This window comes from Lissotriton vulgaris, chromosome 12, assembly GCF_964263255.1.
Source record: "Lissotriton vulgaris chromosome 12, aLisVul1.2, whole genome shotgun sequence".
NCBI lineage: Eukaryota > Metazoa > Chordata > Amphibia > Caudata > Salamandridae > Lissotriton > Lissotriton vulgaris.
Window position 1 is genome coordinate 533,823,061 of NC_141700.1, and position 19,107 is coordinate 533,842,167.

The 19,107-nt window shown below is 42.4% G+C and overlaps 1 protein-coding gene across 2 annotated transcripts in view; it reads left to right on the forward strand.

Annotated features, from left to right (window-relative positions):
* LOC147677681 (SLAM family member 5-like) overlaps positions 1-19,107 on the forward strand; it is a 98,573-nt gene that overhangs the window by 64,555 nt on the left and 14,911 nt on the right. For both annotated transcript variants that reach the window (XM_086946485.1, XM_086946486.1), the window contains exon 3: positions 12,344-12,634. In XM_086946485.1, coding sequence (XP_086802611.1) covers positions 12,344-12,634 — 291 coding nt within the window. The remainder of the gene's footprint in view (positions 1-12,343; positions 12,635-19,107) is intronic.

The following is a 19,107-nucleotide window of genomic DNA, read 5'->3' on the forward strand; positions in this document are numbered from 1 at the left end:
AGAACAATAAATCACCTCCTAAAAACCATTCCTATAAAATGTCTTTCAATGTCCAGTTTGTGAACACCACGTCTAATCCATAGTAAACATAAACACACACTTCAATCTTCAATTCTCTATCCATGCTGTCAAAAGAAATACAAGCATAAAATTAGAAAGTAAACACCAGCGCTGTTCAACTCTGAGTAATGGTCTTCATAGCAAAAACAACTGTAAAAGCGTCAATAATCTGCATAAACTTCAATCTACTCAGCACTCCTTATATCCGGTTATGAACTGTTGAGAAACTAAAACATATCAGCTTGTGATATTCTCTCCCAGCTATCAACGATACGGTAAACCATTCTTAATCAGAAGCGACGCTTACCATTGTCCGACTTTAACACGCTCCGTAATCAAACCGAGTCGATCTATTCAAACAGACGATAAAAGAAAAACCTCCGTACGTTCCTTATATCTACACGCGCTGACTTCATACTTCACGTGAGATCCATAAACAGAGAAAGTGGACTTTGAGCAAATAGTGGAAGTACCACCGACAATGATCATTATCGAGCAGCGTGGTTACTACAACAAGGAATATCGACAACAGACTGAACTAACTCAATAGATTATTCTAATTACTATCAAGATACTAAGGGCCCCATTATGATGTCGGGCGGATTGCCCCCGCCAGGCTGGCGGTGGCTACCGCCAGCCTGGCAGGGGCATTCTGCCCGACATCCACACTCATTTTCCCCCCGCCATATTAGTATGGAGGGGAGGACCTCGGCGAACGGCAAGAGCGTCTGCCGCTTTTACGCCCCGGTCGCCTTGCGGCCGGGGCGGAAAAGGAATAATATGGTGGCGGTGTCTATTAGACACCCCCAGCCATATTACGATGGGCCTGGGCAGGTGCTTTCCGTAGTAGCGATGCCGCCACGGAAAGGCATGCGGTCTTCACTTTGGGGGCCCACAAAGGAGAGGCGGGGGTGCACACGGGGGGTCCCTGTAGTACCCCCTGCATTTGCATATACAATGCGGTAGGCACCGCGCGGTGCCTGCCGCATTGTGTATGCAAATGCATACATGCATTTATGGCATTGTGGCAGCCACAATGTTATAAATGCAGGATGCGGCCGCATCCTAATTCCACCCACGGGACCCCCGCCCTTATGGCAGGCGGTCCCTAGTCCCGATAGGCTGGCGGGTAGACTAAGTCCGCCCGTCATCCTAATGACCCCCTAAGTGTTTAATTCTGCAATGGACGAAAATGAATAATCTGATTATCTTGCCATAATAGATTAAATAACTCTAAACTCTACATTTCATATTAAATAAAATACCAAAGAAAGGTGAAAAAAATTAAACAGTGTGATGAACACATTGAAGAGAAAAAGAAAACAAGTGTTTTATATAATAAAGAATAATTGTGTCTAAAATTTCAGGAGTCATGATGGCATGGTACTTTTTCACAAAAGGCACAACTACCACATGGTAAACATACTGTCATGAAACAGGAACATCCTAAACTGACTATAGAAAACAGCTGTAATCAATGTTTTCATTAATACCCCTGGCTGTCTTGTGTGTGTAGACGCCTAATCCAATATACCTACCTTTGGAGTAAGGATCTTGTGAGATCCTTCCCCAAGTGGGGTTCAATTTTCTCAATGACCTGGAATTTGAATTGGGCTTTATTATGCCTAGCATAAACGCTGGTTGAGCCTCTTGGTCGGCACCTAGAGTTTTTTTCTTCAACCATTTGTACGAAATTGATCAACGTATGTGAAGGACACCAACGATAGAAAATGGATGGTATAATTTCTTAGTTTAGAGTGGTAAATGTATAGTTTTGTTTAAGTCTGTATAATGTTTTAAATGTACGATTGCAGCAGCATTAGCTATTGTGCACAGTGTTCAGGTTGAACTGACCATAGATAAGGAATATAGTTCAGGCGTGATTCGGCAACACGCATATCACTGTAGCACACTTGATTAAAAATGTTATAACAGTTTAGTTTTTCAATAGTAAGGTGATGCTTCACTTACCTAACAGTGTTGAACGCCCATGTACCACCCATGTAATGCCCCCTCGGCGCCAAGTAGTCCTTTGCACAACTTAAAAGAGTGCTTTCCAGCATAAAACAAGTTTTGCACTGAAAAGACGCTAAACCCGTGCAAAAGTTTTGAAAATCCCCCCCATAGTATGTACTGGATACAGTGTCAACCTACATGTTTATTGGCATTGTGCTACAATACAATACAATACAATACAAGCTGAACGCGATAAACACTATTAGACATCAAGTCGACACAATTAATCCTTTTGGGACCTAGTTTCATTCTGCAAATGGAATTTCTTTCATAGCAGTTTCGATGCCAAAAAACATCAAAAACAGCAAGTATTTTTAGTATGTCATGAAATACAACATTTTCCAGGGAGGCTTCCTGCAAGTATTGCCATGACATCGTATGACAAAAATGTTTTCCTTTGTATTCTAACCAATATTTTAATGTGCAGCTGAGCATGAAAATATAGAAGCAGTTTAAGGGTATTTTAATATTATTCAAAAAGTGATGGAATCTGTGCACTTGGTATACTGTGACATCCAAAAGTACTTTCTTTTCAATTTGGGAAGTTTTGTGACGCAATTCTCTTCCACCTCTGGAAGCCATATTGTTTGTGATATATGCCTCAGACAAATATAGCTTAGGTTCAATCATCAGAGTTTTCAGGTGAAAAGTCTCATTCCATAATATATATAATTTATATAATATCAATACTCAAATTTGGACGCTAATGGAGAAAGGAAAGTATCAGAAAGACATGACTATAGGATTCAATGTGAAATTGGGTAAAATTGAACGCCACTCATTCACAATCCACTGTCTTTTGTTCTTTTTTTCATCTGCTGGTTTTTCAATTGAGGATAAGTAAGTGCCAAACAAAATGCATCCAGTTATTATTTTTATACACCTGTATGTAGCACCCTATTTTATTAAACAATGAGGTTTCTACGTTGCATTACATGAATAAAATCTAGAATAGTTTTCTTTCTCCCCTATTTCATCAACTTTATTTTTCTTGACAGTTAGTTACAGAAACATATTCCTTTACTACCATGCATAAGCCAACACATGTTTCATCCCACTGGACTCTTTCAAGGCTTTATAGTACTGTAATGGCATTTGTATTGCAGTTTTTTTGGCAACCTTATACTTAGCTTCTCCAAACAAAAGCTCTACTGGCATGGTAGTCTTGAATAATAGTCAGTGCTCCATATTGTTTTAATGTGCAGTGATGGTTTTGTAAAAATATCTTCAGGTCACATCTCGCATTCCATTAGTAATAGGTCATGGTTTGTTTAAATTTGGTTCATCTTCCAGTACATTTTAAGACTATCATACTCAACTGTACTAAGTCTAAACAGTGTTTCCAAACATACATGTACACTATGAGAAGCCGGCTTACAATGTGGTGCACATTTATGTAAGTTGGTACAAAAATACAAACAACCCTTATGGTGATTTTAGTGGTTTTAGACAACTCCAGAAAGCTCTCCAAGTAGCAGATGTGGAGAGCAGCCTTCAGGCTTAGTACAGAAAAAGTGTAAAGCAGCTTGTTTTACCAGAACATAATCCTATTGGTATAAATTAAGTGAAAAAGAACCACACAGTGTATTTATCAAAATATGTATTTATTATAAGACATTAACACATACAGTTATCTTCTACCCAGAGATATACACAATGCACACAATACTTTGCAATAAAAACATGCAAGTAGCACGGATACACAGTGGTCTCCAGGGGGAGACTAAACCATATACTAAAATAGTGGTATGCGAACAACGACTCAAGTCAAGACTATACCCAGAAGACGTAGAAGTGCCGGGGACACACGGAACCCAACGTAAGTAACCAGGAACCCCACAGAGGCAGTGTACAGAGTGGGAAAACAACTGAGGGCTCAATACAAGTCAATGGGTAGGTCGCGGTTGCAATTTTAAAGAAGAAGGGGGCATATTACCAAGCAATAGCGATAATTATCGCTATTGCTTGGTTAGAGCCAAAAATTTACCGCTGAGCTGCGGCGATTTTTACCGCAAATAAACCTTGGTATTACCAAGGTTTATCGCAAATGCGATAAAAATCGCCGCAATGCATGAATATCGCTGAAAAGTCAGAGATATTCATGCATTACCGAGCTAATGCTCTTAGCCATGTTATCCACCTCCCATTGGATAACATGGCTAAGAACTGCTCAGGGCTTTTGGAGATATTCACGCTTAGCGCAAATATCTCCAAAAGTTGGTAATAGGAGATAGCGATGTTAGCGACTGTTTTCAGTCGCTAACATCTTGGCACGCCCACTTTGCATGTCATTAGTGATAAATATCACTGACATGCAAAGTGGGGGCGAAGATGGTCGCTATCTCCTACTAGCTGTCGCTAACTGGTGTTAGCGACAGCTAGGTAATAGGGAGATAATTTTATCTCCGCTTTCTTGGCTTTTAAAGCCAAAAAAGCGGAGATAAACCCCCTTGATAATATGCCCCCAGGACCCTTCCCAGTGGACCCTAAAGAAACCCCATGGAAGACAGAAGGTTGGAGAGCCACCCCACACTTGGATACCCTAGGAATCAAGATACCTACACCAGGGAAGCCCGGTGCATAGGTGTGAAGTGGCATTGGAAACCACCGTCTAGCTCAGTGGAACACTTCCGGAACATGCCGCTGCTGGAGAAGGCAAAAGTGTCCGGAGGAACCCAAAGGTGGATTCAAGATGAGTAGTATCTGCAAGCAGAGAGGACAGAGTCCATGCCACTCAGTAGTGACCAGGAGGTACGGAAGATGAATGCCCACCCATGTTTGGTGTTGCAGGACAGATAACTATGACCTTGGAGTTGCAGTTGTGAGGACCAGGCAATGCTGTGGAAGACTAGGAGCTGTTCACGAACTACTTCACGTCAGATGTCAAGAGCTGAGGGGTCAGTGTCAATCGGGAGCACCAGCAAGCCTTGGCAACTGCAAACAATGTGTAAAGCAAAGAAGGTGCAGTGTCTGAACCAGCAAGGTCCAGGTGACTCACCACAAGCAGGGGAGCCATAGCAGGCCCAGAGGAATCAGGGGAGCCTGCAGAAATCAAAGAAGAACCTAAAGAGGACCCACAGGCCGGAGGCACTGGAGTCACAAGAGGACCTTGAGCAGCTCACCAAAGATGTAGGCCCACTGTGCAAGTGACCCAGTGATGAAAAAAGATCTATGTCACAGGAGATGCTTGAGGCTGGGGCTACTTGAAACCAGAAGATCTTGGCAGAAGGAAGCCAACAAGCCTGTGCAACGACGAGTCGACACAGTGAAGAGGGGTTCTGTTCCTGCAGCTCTGATGAGGAATACTGGCCTCAAACTTGGTGAGAGGACAGGGCAGCCCTCGAGAGATGTGAAGAACCACCACCTGTGCTGCTGAGCCTTTCATGGTCCATGGGAGTTTACGATGAGCAGACCAGTCCGCTTTGTTGCGGTGCCTGCAGATTCAGGGAATTGACTCCTTCCCTTCAAGGGAGATTCCTTCAGGTGCCTTGGATGTCCACAGGCATTGGAAGGTTCCTGTATGGAGCACCTGCACAGGCATTAAATCAGACTTTCAGTACGATGAAACCAGGAGCAGCAGGCATCTTCCTAGTTGCGGTCTCAGAGCCTAGAGCAAGGTCCATCGAGGTCCAGAGTGCCCAGACAGTCGAAGAAGAAATTAATCTTGTCCCATGACGAATCTAGCGATCCACCTACAGATAAGCCCTTAAGTACCCTAAGGAAAGAGTTGGGATGATTCATGGTTCCCTCCCAGGGAAGGGGTGGACAGTGGGGAGGATATTCCCATGTCCTTTGTCCAGTTTCGGGCCAGAGCGGAAGCCAACGACTCTCTAAGCTGGTTTGTACAGGACTATGCAAGGATGGCACCAAATGTGCCCCACAAGCAGACTAAGTAGCGCTGGAAAGTGCTCCCACCCGACCCCAATACACTAAACCCTGTCTGGGAGGTGGTCACACCTCCCTGTGACAGGATACCTATTGCCTTCTCCTGCTATAGCTTGGCTCAGCAGCAGGAGGGCATGATCGTGTCTCTGATGGGCAGCAGCCATGTAGTGCTGTCCGGGTCTAGAAGACTGGTACCAGTAGACCTCGATGAGGAGCTTTTCAGTGCACGGAATGAAATCTCCCACACCGTTTATGGTATGGGGGTATGATTCCACCATGTTTGATACCAAACATGACAGGGTTCATTTCAGCCACTTTAGAGATGGTCATCGCGTAATGACTCTATGTATCATAATGGCTGATGCATTTACAATCCGGAAGAATGGACTCCGAAGGTTGTAGGGGTGTCCTGCTCATACAGTGGCACTCTCACACTTGGAACCGAGCACCCTGCCTTCAGAATTGAAAGACCTGCTTTAGGGAGGACATAGGTTTTCAGTGCAGTGACCTTAGATATAGGAAACCTATATATGTTGTAAGTGTTGCTAGCACAAGCTTACAGAGGCTGCAATGGCAGGCCTGTAGTTACATTTTGAGTGGTTTCCCAAGCGTGGCGTAATATATGCTTCAGCCCATGAGGGACCCCTGGTGCACCTATGCCCTGGGTACCTCAGTACTATATACTAGGGACTTATAAGGGTACAACAGTATCAAATCTGGCATGTACCAAAGTACTTACCATAACAAATTTAGGTTGATTAGCAGGATGCCAGTCAGACTAGTCAGAAATAGCATAGCACAAGGCGAAAAATGGGGGTATATAGCAACAGAAGAGTACCAGAGGGTCTAAAGAAAAAGTGAGTCAACAGTGTGAGCAACCATTCAACAAAAACCCTATAATCTTTCTAGCTGACCTATAAAAGATGGTAATCAATGACACCCTAATAGATGGTCAAAGATACCCATCAGTCACCACTCGGAACCGCCCTTCATCATTTGGGATTCCTTCAAGACCATTTACTCCGATGTGTTATTCTCAGAAAAAAGGAAACCGAGAAGTTAAAAGGTCCCTTCGACTGAAATAACAAGTAGTATGGTGTACCACTTCTCTGAGCTAGTGAGTGGTAAAGTGTAAGATGACTAGTGGGGTGCAGTGCAGATAACTACGTGAAAAAATAAAAGAAAAGCGTGTATTAAAATTGGATGAGGGAGAACAGTACACTCTAGGGTACGATATTCGTTAATAAAAGGGTCTATTTTTTCACACCTCTTTAGTAGATCAGTCACACATGTGTTCAAACAGTCAACAATGTCTTTGCCGATACCCGCAAGGATTGGCTCTAATCGGGCATTAATCAATTCTTCCATTTTATCCCCCAGAAGTGAACAAATGTCATGAACATGATCCTGATTGAGAGGCACATGATTAACTTTCCCCACACATTTTTTGGTCTTTTGTTTAACCGCAGTTAAGAGTGCATTTGAACTGTGACTCTCTACGAGTTGTGGCGGAGAGTTTTGGAGCGCAGGTTCGTGGCTAGGTAGCGCCTCAGTCAATATGCATTCAGTCATTACCTCTGTAGGTACAGGTAGGTGATCTGGGGTAGATGGTTTGTTAGCCCTTCCCAATTCAAGCTCTTTTTCGGCGTTTGCGATTTTTTGATTATAGCACCAACAGCTGAAGTTAAGTATGAAATTATTGTGTCAGCTTTGCGTGGAACCTTAGCATCTTTGGCCCCTTGCCCCTCATTTCCAATCAATCAATCAATCATAACACTTGTATAGCGCACTACTCACCCGGAAGGGTCTCAAGGCGCTTGGGGGAAGGGGTCCGCTACTGCTCGAACAGCCAGGTCTTGAGTTGTCTCCTGAAGGCGAGGTTGTCCTGGGTCAGCCGAAGGTGGATGGGGAGGGAGTTCCATGTCTTGGCCGCCAGGTAGGAGAAGGATCTGCCTCCGGCGGTGGCTCTTCGGATGCGTGGTACGGCGGCGAGGGCGAGACTAGTAGACCATAGCTGGCGGGTGGGCGTGTAGAAGGTCAGGCGGTCGTTGAGGTACTTGGGGCCCAGGTCATGGAGAGACTTGTGTGCGTGGGTGAGGACCCTGAACGTGATCCTCTTGTTGACGGGGAGCCAGTGCAGGTCCCTCAGGTGGCCGGAGATGTGGCTGCGTCGGGGGATGTCCAGGATGAGTCGGGCGGAGGCGTTCTGGATGCGTTGGAGTCTTTTCTGTAGCTTGGCTGTGGTTCCGGCGTAGAGGGTGTTTCTGTAGTCCAGTCGGCTGGTGACGAGGGCCTGGGTGACCATCTTCCTGGTTTTGGTCAGGATCCATCGGAAGATCTTGCGAAGCATGCGAAGGGTGAGAAAGCATGATGAGGAGACGGCGTTGACTTGTCTGGTCATCGAGAGGGAGGAGTCCAGGATGAAGCCCAGGTTGCGTGCGTGGTCTGTTGGCTTGGGAGCGGTGCCCAGGGCTGGGGGCCACCAGGAGTCGTCCCAGGCGGAGGGCGATGGTCCCAGGATGAGGACTTCCGTCTTGTCTGAGTTCAGCTTCAAGTGGCTGTTCTTCATCCACTCGACGACGTCTTTCATCCCTTCGTGTACGCTGGTTCTGGCGGTGTCGGGGTCTCTGGTGAGGGAGAGGATCAGCTGGGTGTCGTCGGCGTAGGAGATGATGTTGAGGTTGTATTGGCGTGCGATGGCAGCAAGAGGTCTCATGTAGACGTTGAAGAGGGTGGGGCTGAGTGATGATCCTTGCGGGACGCCGCAGATGACTTCGGTGGCCTCGGATCGAAACGGGGTCTCGGATCTCTGTGTTCTTCCAGCGAGGAACGAGATGATCCACTCCAGTGCCTTCTCTTAGATGCCGGTGTTGCTGAGGCATTGGACTAGGGTGCAGTGGCAGACAGTGTCGAACGCTGCAGAGAGGTCTTTGACCATCTATAAGGGTGTTATTGATTACCATCTTTTATAGGTCAGCTAGAAAGATTATAGGTTTTTTGTTGAATGGTTGCTCACACTGTTGACTCACTTTTTCTTTAGACCCTCTGGTACTCTTCTGTTGCTATGTATCTGTTGGGAATGTTCCCAGAGCTTGGTCTTTAAATATTTCCTTGGGTCCCACTTTGATCGTTGTGTTGTTGTTGTTAAAAAATGGGGGTAACCATAAAAGCTGATCGTACTTTCCTACATACACCTAAACTTGAAACTTGCATGGAGAGAAACCCGGTACCAATGGAACTTTTGACATGATTTGAGGCCTCTTCATAGAACCTCCACTGCACAATAAGATAATTTCTCATTATGATTCAAAAATAAATAAGGCGCTCAGAAAAAAAGGGCATCTTTTCTGTGGTAAGCTCTAGATTTGGTGTCCTGCTACTGGCTGGGACAGCAGAGGTGGAGATTCCACTTCCCCAAAGGTCAGCAGCCTTATAAATGAGGGGTTCAGCTTACAGACACGGAGTCAAATTGTTAAATGTACTTGATCTTATAGAAAGGAGTCGGACACCATTCTTATGGTATAATGAGATTGCCAATCATCTGATAAACCTGTTCCATGTAATTTAATAAATGTTCATTAAATGAAGTGAATTTGCCTTTTGTTTCAGGAATCAATGTTCACAAGAGTGAACAACGTTCACCATTCACCACGACCTCTTTATTACAAAATGTAAATTTGCTTATTAAAATCTGCACTGACTAAGACATGATATGCCACATATTTTACTTGATTGCTTATTTGTACGTGATATAAGGAAATTGTTTTTACGTCCGATATTTCTATCACATAAGATAACTTCATGTGCCCAGGCGATATGTTTACTTACCGATATGCCCACGTTAGAAATTGCAATTGGATTGGGTACATTTTTGAAGAGTTTAAAAGAATATAGAAGGGTGATTTCGAAAGAGGGCACTGATTTTAAATTGTTTTAAAGTTTTATAAAATGAAAATTTTCCTCTTATCCTTTTAGTGATTTTGAGATTTCTGTAAAATAGGGCGTATTGTATGTAGTGTTTGTGAGGGCGTCACCCTCTTTTAATTTTCTTTTAACAAGTACTAAATTTTACCTATTTAAGATGTAGTAGAATTTTGTCTGTCTGTACTTTTTGAGCCTAATTGCGTGTGTTCTGTACTGTTTAAAAGACCAAGGTCTAAATAAACAAGTTTCTCTCTCTCTCTCTCAAATTTGCTTATCTTCATTACAATTGTATTTTTAACAAGGTCTCCTAAGCAATCAGAATTGCATATCACTCTGATTTTTATCCCTCGAGGCCCCCTTTTAGAATTTTTAAATGTTGTTCATGTGGTTTATTTCTGGCATAAAAACAATCGGTTTTCTAAATCTCCCATATTCAATAAGAGGAAACCCTCGATTCTTTGGCAATAGTTTGCCTGAACATTGGTTAAAAACAATAGAGTTCCCTTTTTATCCCTTGTTCATCTTTTCTCAAATCTTCTCGTTTCCGAACTTACCTGAGGAAAGGCTTTGTACAGTCGAGCACTTTGCCTATTAACGGTTTAAGTTTTCTGTTTCACCAGAAATAGTAATATTTATTTAATATTTGCATTACGAATTTAAAACCCAGTGAACCAAGCAGCTTAGATGCCAGAAAGAGGTTGTGGTATTGTAGAATAATATTGCCTGTTTTTAATTTTTTTTAACATAACTATATCTGTTGATATCATCCTTGCCAGCCACAGGTCTTACATCTGGCTTCTGACCCAAATTGCATAGCGTACATACAGAGACGTTTTAAGGCATGAGCAAAGTGGGCTCGTGCCTAGGGCCCCAGTTTTCATGGGCCCCTGACCGCCAACTATATTCTGCAGAAAGTCTTACCCTGATGACCTTGAATAATTTTGAAACAGATTGTTGTAAATAGCGGTTTTCTATCATTTATTTTGAATGTGTGAGAGTCTATTATAGACATTTGGAGACAAAATGCGTTAATGTTTAATGCAACATCATATAAAAAGTTTCTTTTAGATCAATACAGGACCTCACATATGAGAAAAGGGAGGGTGTCACATATTATTTGGGGTCATATTAGAGAGCTGCTACTGTGTCACAATACTGAAAATACATCACTATCCCTGAATATCAGATGTACGCACATTTAGAATTTGACCAAACAGGGCATGAAAGTGCCGAAACTAGATTACACAATCAAAGCTCTTCCGAACAGGTGCCCCGAAAATCCTTAAAACGTTGCTGCGTGCAGTTAAAGTAAATAGGAGGATTTCATTCAAATGGCTGTTTTGCTTATTTTTAAAGCAGAGGTCTGTAAATTTGCTCAGAGTGTTTCTCGAGATGTAATGTCTCTTGTGTCTGGCCTCCTATATCCTTTCACGTCTTATGAGATCTTAATTTGTTCTCTAGGCCCGTTTGTGCTGCTGTGATCAACTGAGTGGAATTTATTTTTCCACTTGGAAATTAAGTCTATGGTCATTTTGATGTTTGAAATTTGCCATTCAGCATGTCGATTGCCCTTTCAGATAGGAGGCTATTCTTTAATGGCATACTATTAGCCCTGCCATTTCGGGTTGTACCATGTACTATGTCTTTTTAAGGACCTGGGTTTGGTTACGTATTTTGGCGCTCAAATGTTCAGGATCTGTTGGTGCCAGCGATGTAGGGTTAGTATTGGTGAGCTTCGCCTGTGCTCAGTGGTGAGTCTCTATAATTTGAATTCAGGTGTTTAGGCAATATCTTAATTTCACGTTTCCTAAGTGTGGGTGGTCCAATATGGTGTTGCTGTATATTTTGGGATTGAATACAAGGTCAAGAATGCTATAGATCATTAAAGTTGATATATTAATGGCTTGCAACATGGGATGCCTATTTTTTACAGGGGAGTGCTATATTGATTCTTAATGGTATGTGGGCATATGTTTGTGCTTATAAACCATGAGCCAATGCGTATATGCAACATGTGCTGAATACAGATGTAAATATATATATATATATATATATATATATATATATATATATATATATATATATATATATGAGAGCACAGGATTCCCTCTCTCCAGCTCTGCGTACGCGGTCACAGCCTCCACGCCAACCACAGGAAGGAAAAGACGAACCACCAATCTGGCAGGCAAATAGTGTTTATTTATTGCAGTTCACACAGCCATTTGTCAGCGACGCGTTTCGAGCACGGATGCCCTTGCTCACGCTGCGATGCATATATATATATATATATATTATCATGCGGAGGGTAATTATCTAGATTTCGCTTTATAGAAAGTGGTGAAATCCTGTGTTCATGATGTGCGCCATGGGCATATTAGGAATGTATTTGTCTAGTGAGCAAATATAGAAACATAACTAATGCCATTGTTATCATTGTGTGTTTCCTCTTAAACTCCAGCAAGGCTTCAGGAACCGGATGTTGAAGTTCTCACGAAATTCCCCTCTGTGGTTGGAGCCTGCCATCTCAAACTGAGCTGCATTGCGAAGGATGGGGGAAACCTTGTAATGTACTCCTGGAAAAACTGCGGGGGCCAGAGTCAACCAAACGAGCACCCAGTGTTAGACCTCACCCTCACGGCCAGAGACAATGGGCTGGACTGTACTTGTGAAGTGCGTAACCCTGTCAGCCGCAGCTCCAAAACAGTCACTCCTTGGAACCTGTGTAAATCAACTCCAGCAGCTAATGCAGGTAAATGACGGGCAATGTAGGGCTGCTAGGTAATGCACAAGGTCAATAGAACGGGCAACCAAAATGGGGAAGATGGTTTCTGGTAGGCCCTTGTGCAATTAACTTCCAATGTTTTGATATTGTGTGCAATGTGACGTGAAGGGCATGAGTGTGCCCGGGTGAAAAAATCGTTACACCTGCAAAATACCTCTTAATTTCTAGCAGCTTGCATTATGTTTGTTAGGCAAAATTCCCAAAATGACATCATCATACCAGGTTGGATGATTAGGCTGCCAGTCGAGGAAGCACGCGAACGAGGCTAACAGAAGGAAGGTGTCCCTGATGTTCCTAGCTCCCTCTGAGGTTGTCAGACAGGATTTGTCAGTCTTAATGGGTAACCTCACTACCTGATTCCGCTGAGGTCACCCATTGAGACTGACAAATCCTGTCTCCTCCTGATGTCAGTTACCTTTCCAAGGGTTCTTATTGCAGAATGGTGGTGGTCAAATTTCTACTTTTTTCTAAGCCAGAGTGGCAGCAGTGATGGACTAGTTGATAGTAGCTTGGGTGCAGGAATAGGGATTCACATTGCATGTCTATTCAGGTCTTTCTGAATGGCAAATGCCTTTACTTCCAGGCCACAATAGAAAGAGGCATGCTTTTTTTCTTTAGCTCACTAAGGACAACATGGGTCACTGTAATGCCCCTTTGTTTATAGTATGCACCAGTTCTTTCGTGCATAGTAGTCACGACATGGGAACTTTCAATACTGAAAATGCCACTATATAAAGACAAGACAAGACATTAAGAAATGATGAGAGTAATGAATAAGTTAACAAAGGGGTTAGTGTTAATGTAAGTTATTTGAATTCAAATCAATTAGGACAAGAGTTAGTTTTGACAGTAGACGTAGGTTAAGATTGCCTAACTAATTTCATATAACTTATTATAGGTCGAATTCAATTTGGGGTAGGCTTGAAGTACAGATTAGACAGTGCTTAATTTGAGCCGGTGGTTTCCGGTGCTCAGCACTAGTATTTAACTGTCAATACAGGCACTTAAGATAGTCTGTCACGTGGTGGTGTTTTTGTCTAATGTAAAGATAAGCACAAGGATAGATATTTGTTGATTCAATATACCTTAAAAATGACTAATACCTACCTCTCAAGTCATTGTTAGAGTTTTGGGGTTTAGAATAGTCTGAATTGTCACACTTGGGAGAATGCAATGCTTAGCAGTTGTGCTGATACTGTCATTGGCAATGCTGGCAGGGGCAAGTATTGGTGACAACTGCAGTGGCCTCCTGACAAAGTACCAGCACTTATTTTTTCTCAAAGTAAGGCAAATTAAGCACTGGGATTAGGGCTAGGATACGTTTATATTATAGCCTACTTCACTCCAATAAACAATACTCTATTAAATGAGTTAGATTTAGCAGTGTATTCACATAAGGTTATTTATTGAACTTAATTTAAATGAATTGAATGAAGTTAGTATTGGAATGAAAGTTAGTATTGGGATGAACAGCTGCCCCCCCCTCAGTGCCTTTAGACCCTCACGGGTGAGTAGTGCGCTTATATTTCCCTGATTGATTGATTGATTGATTGATTGATTGAAAGTTTGGTTAAAGGCATTTTAGGTTGACCTTAAATTAATTCAAAGAAAAATATTCACAGGGGGAGTTAGGATTAGTATTATGATTAGATTAATTTAATTTAGGATTGTGTGTACAATTAAGAGTTAGGTTAAGTAAAGTGATTTAAATAATTTTATATAATATATTATTAAGTGATTGGTGTAGGACTGAAATCAAGTACCTGGGCATTAACATTACCAGTGACCCTGAGAGACTATTAGGGCGAATTATAGAGTTGCAATTGAGCAAATTGGCAAATGGGTAGACAGTTGGATTGCGCTCCCACTCTCCCAGGCCGGAAGGGTGGCCCTGATGAAAATGAACATCCTCCCTAAGATCCTCTACCATTTTCTAAATATACTTTACTACCCAGGGCATCATTTTTTTAACACAATTCACTCCTTGCTCATTAAACCAGCCTGGGGCGGACAGCAGCCTCGTATAGTCTGGACACTCATGACCAAGCCATTCTCACGAGGAGGCTTCGAAGCTCCGGATATGGAACTCTATTACCTCAGTGCTCAGGCACATTATGCACTATACTAGCTGTACCCACCATCTTTTATGCCACATTTGGCCGTTGAACAAGGCTACATGACGCCCATGCCTCTGACCCTTTACTAGGGTTGCAAGTCCCAGGCGATAAGGTAACACATCACACAATCTCATACACTAATTTTGCCTGGAAACGCTTAACTGTAATGATTGGTAAGACCTTACTTTACTTTCCCCCTCATGCAGTTTCCACACCTTTAATATGCCCCCGGTTCACAAAAAGCAGTGTGTTGAGATATGGTGCACAGGAGAGGTCTGCATACATGGGGTGATCTATACTGTGGGGGACAATTTAAAGACCAAACGGAAACGCTGACTGGAGAGGATATGACCCCCCCATGGAAACTTTTCTATACATTTGCTTGAAACATGAAATATGAGCTAACACGCCCTGCTTCTCACAAGGACCTACCACGCTAGAGGTCTTACACACCACACTCAAAATATCTGGTCCCTCGCATGCCTTGTCCCGAATATACCGGGCTTCGCTATTGGAGAGGCCACATGACCTGTTGAGCGCCAGAGATGCTTGGGATCGTGACCTAGAGTCCTCTATGAAAGACAAGCAGTGGAAATTTTGCTGTGAGCAAACTGTCACTATAACTGCCAGTAGTAGGCTGCGTATTATTCACGTTAAGTTCCTCCATAAAATATACTACACACCCACACTACTTCATAAATATAAACAGTGGGGGGATTGTTGCTGCGCGCGATGTCACCAGGAAGGGGCTGACTTTCTGCATTTGGCGTGGGCCTGTGCTCAGGTCCAAGACTACTGGGGCAAAGTGCTTGGTGCACTATCCGAGATGATCACAACCCCACTCCCCCAATCTCCCTTGCTCACGCTGTTGGGTTACACAGTGGACATCCCTAAGAAGCATAGAAAGTTCCTTGCCACGGGGCTTCTCCTGGCCAAACGGAGAATAGCATGTAGATGGGACAGAGGGGGGACTCCCAAATTCAAAGACTGGCTACAAGATTGTGTATATGGAAAAGACCAATTAACAACATTTGCAGAATTGCTACCTATTACCTTCCACCCCAGGGATGTCTGGGAGTCGCTAATCACATACCTACAAGAGCATAGCGAGCGTACTGATGACCCCCCACAGTGGCGACTCAGGAGGGGAACTCCGAGGGGTAACACAGCAACTTCCTGAATAGGAATCTTGTCATGTGAACACAATAACTGGTTAGAATGGGCAGGGCACATGAGACAATGGACTTTCAGTTTATCTCATTGAAGCCCCTCGTGGGCCCATGATGGACTATGCACTATGGACATGGTTAAACCAACCTAACAATGTACTTGATTATAGATCATCGTTGACTTCCTATCCTTTGGTTGTTTAGAGTAGCAAAATATTACAAAAGTCTATACAAAAATACCCAGATGACGAGATTCCGCCAATGGGTGGGCTGATGGGTATATTTCTTCTTCTCATATATTTTTCTCTCTTATAACACATTGTTCTTCTTCTCTACACACTACTGATTGAGTGTATAGACATATAGAGTTCTATTTAGACCCTTGGCATCCCTTGTGTGTTTTTACTAGTTAGATTGGGGGATAGGATGCAAGCAGGTCTTTAAAAGGTTCCCCTTAGACCCTTCTCTACGGTTAGTTTTTTTGTGTTTAGAGTAGCCCCAGCGATTCCACAGGCCCCAGGCCTGCTTTCTAATTCTCACGTGATTCTTATACCACTATTTTAGTATATGGTTTGTGAGGCCCCTAGGGCATAACGTATACTGTGCAACTTATCGTATGCTAATTGAGTAACTTGTATTGTACTTTTACCTCTGACCTCGTAAAGAGTGCAGAGGGGTTGTGTTTAGAATAAATACATATATATTTGATATATACCTTGTATGGTGTCCTTTCATTTGGTACTCAAATGATTATAGTTGGTAAAACAACTTGCTTAATGCGCTCTCTGAAGTCTTACCCTGATGACTGCTGGTCCATGCTCCCACCACGATAGCTTTCTATAAGGTTGACTTTACAACCACCATCAATAAGGGTCCATTAGGTGCAAGGTGCCCACTAGAACTAGTGGACATCATATGCCAGGCTACCTTCTCACAGTAAGCAACTGCATGGATTGCTGAATAGCTACATGAGTGTCTATCTAGGTTATTGATTTGTAGTCTGAGTATCTCTATGGGTCCGTGAGTGTCTGTGTGGGTGGGTGTATGGGGGTGTATGAGTCTGTGCATAGATGTCTGAGTGGGTGATTCAGTGGTTGTATGGATTAAAAAGTGCATCTGCAAAGGGCTGTATGGGTGAGTTAGCGTGTTTATGGGTGTGTTAGTGAGTGAATAAATGTCTCAGTGGTATATCTGTGAGTAACTACATATGTTTTAAGGCAGTAGATGCGAGAGCTGGAGTATATTAATGACTATACATGAGAGTAAGTTCTTTTAAGAGGGGGTGTATAAATAAGTGTCTGCTTCTATCAGTGATTGTATAAGACAGTAAATATGTGTTAGCATCTGTATAAATAAGTGATGTGGTATGTCTAAAAATAACGAAGTTGGTGTGTATAACTGTATACATGAGTAAATGGGTATGTGATTGATTCTTTGCATGACTAACTAGGTGTGTGTAACTCTATGGATGAGTGGCGGAGTGTGACTGTTTGTATAGATGTGTGAGTGCATATTATAGTCCTGTATTGATGAGTAACTACAAGTATAAGTGTCTGGATGTGTGTGTAGACCTAGGAAATAGTGAGTGTTATGTAGTACCTGGCATTCTTCTGTGTATGGTTTCAAAAATAGTAGTCAGCATTTTAGAATGGGTGTATCAAAGTTTACATTAGAGCATCCGTATGTGCATCAGATTGTCACATGCATGATGTCATGAGTGATGTCATGAGTGATGTCATCAGTGATGCCACTGACCATGCAACTTGTAAATGTGTTAATTCTTCAATACACCTTGGCATATATATATATAAAACATATTTAACCTTTACAGAAACACACATTCACTGGATGATGTAATGAGTGATGTCATCAGTGATGTAATTTGAGATGCCATGAGTGGTGTCACCGACCATGTCATGAGTGATGTAATATGTGACATCATCAGCAGTGCATTGCGGGTGCGCAAGGTATAGTTAGCTCAACTAACTATAACAGGCGAATTCCTCTGGTTTTATATGAGTCAAATGTTCAACTAACTATAACATCCCTGAAACCTATGTTTTTTTTTGAGAATTTCATTTTTTTTTATATGTTTATTTATTCAACAAGTCAGCGAAAATAATATACACAGTATTCCTAATTTAATACAATATAGCTAAGCCGGGATTTTGGCATTAAACGATAGAGATATTATAAAGAAATAGAAAAAGACATAGAACATAAATTCAAATAGTATAACGATTTAGCTGATACAGAAGACGTCATATATAGCCTGCTCATTCTGGTTCCTTTCAAAAACATTCTGAAATAGGTCCCCAAACAGAATTAAATTTATTCTGGGCCTGTGAGCCCTTAGACATTGCCAGTACTTGTTCTATTGAGTGTGTTTCCTTCAACAGAGCCCACCAATCCCTAAAATTAGGAGGTTGTACATCGATCCAAGCTCTAGCAATAATCAATCTACCCATTACAAACAATATCAATAATAGCCGATTCTGTTGATAACTGTACTTACAAGGTCCCAATATAATATCCCTTGAGTTTATGGAAGAGTCGATCCCTAGTTTCTCAGAACATACTTGAGCAAGCTGTTGCCAAAGTCCTTCAATTTAGGACATTCTAGAAGCATGTGTATCAGACCTGCAGCCGGGAGATCACATTTAGGGCATTTCGTACGTGTGCTAGTTTGATTAGTATGAACCCATTTGGTTATTCCTTCAGGTGTATAATATAAATTACAAATAGTACGAAATTGCTGCATTTGTAGATTAGTAGCATGAACAGACTTCCTCACTGTATGTAGGCTTAGCTCAATATCTTTTTCTGAGATTTCCTCGCCCAGCATCAAGCTCCATTTTTGGGCCAATTCATTGCTGTCCCCTCCTTGATTACTAGTGAGGATTTTGTACATGCCACTGATCTTACTTTTACCACTGCTCTGATATAAGAAGTTCCATAAATCGGACTCCATAATACTAATCAATTTCAGATGCGTCCCGAGGAATCTATTAATTTGTACATATTTAAAGAACATATAATCCGGGAGTTTAAATAGTTTTTGTAGTCTCTTAAATGATGCAAGCCCGACGTGATCATATAGATCGCCTAATGTCTGGATTCCTAGCTCCCCCGATGTCGTAGTATGTGATCGTGA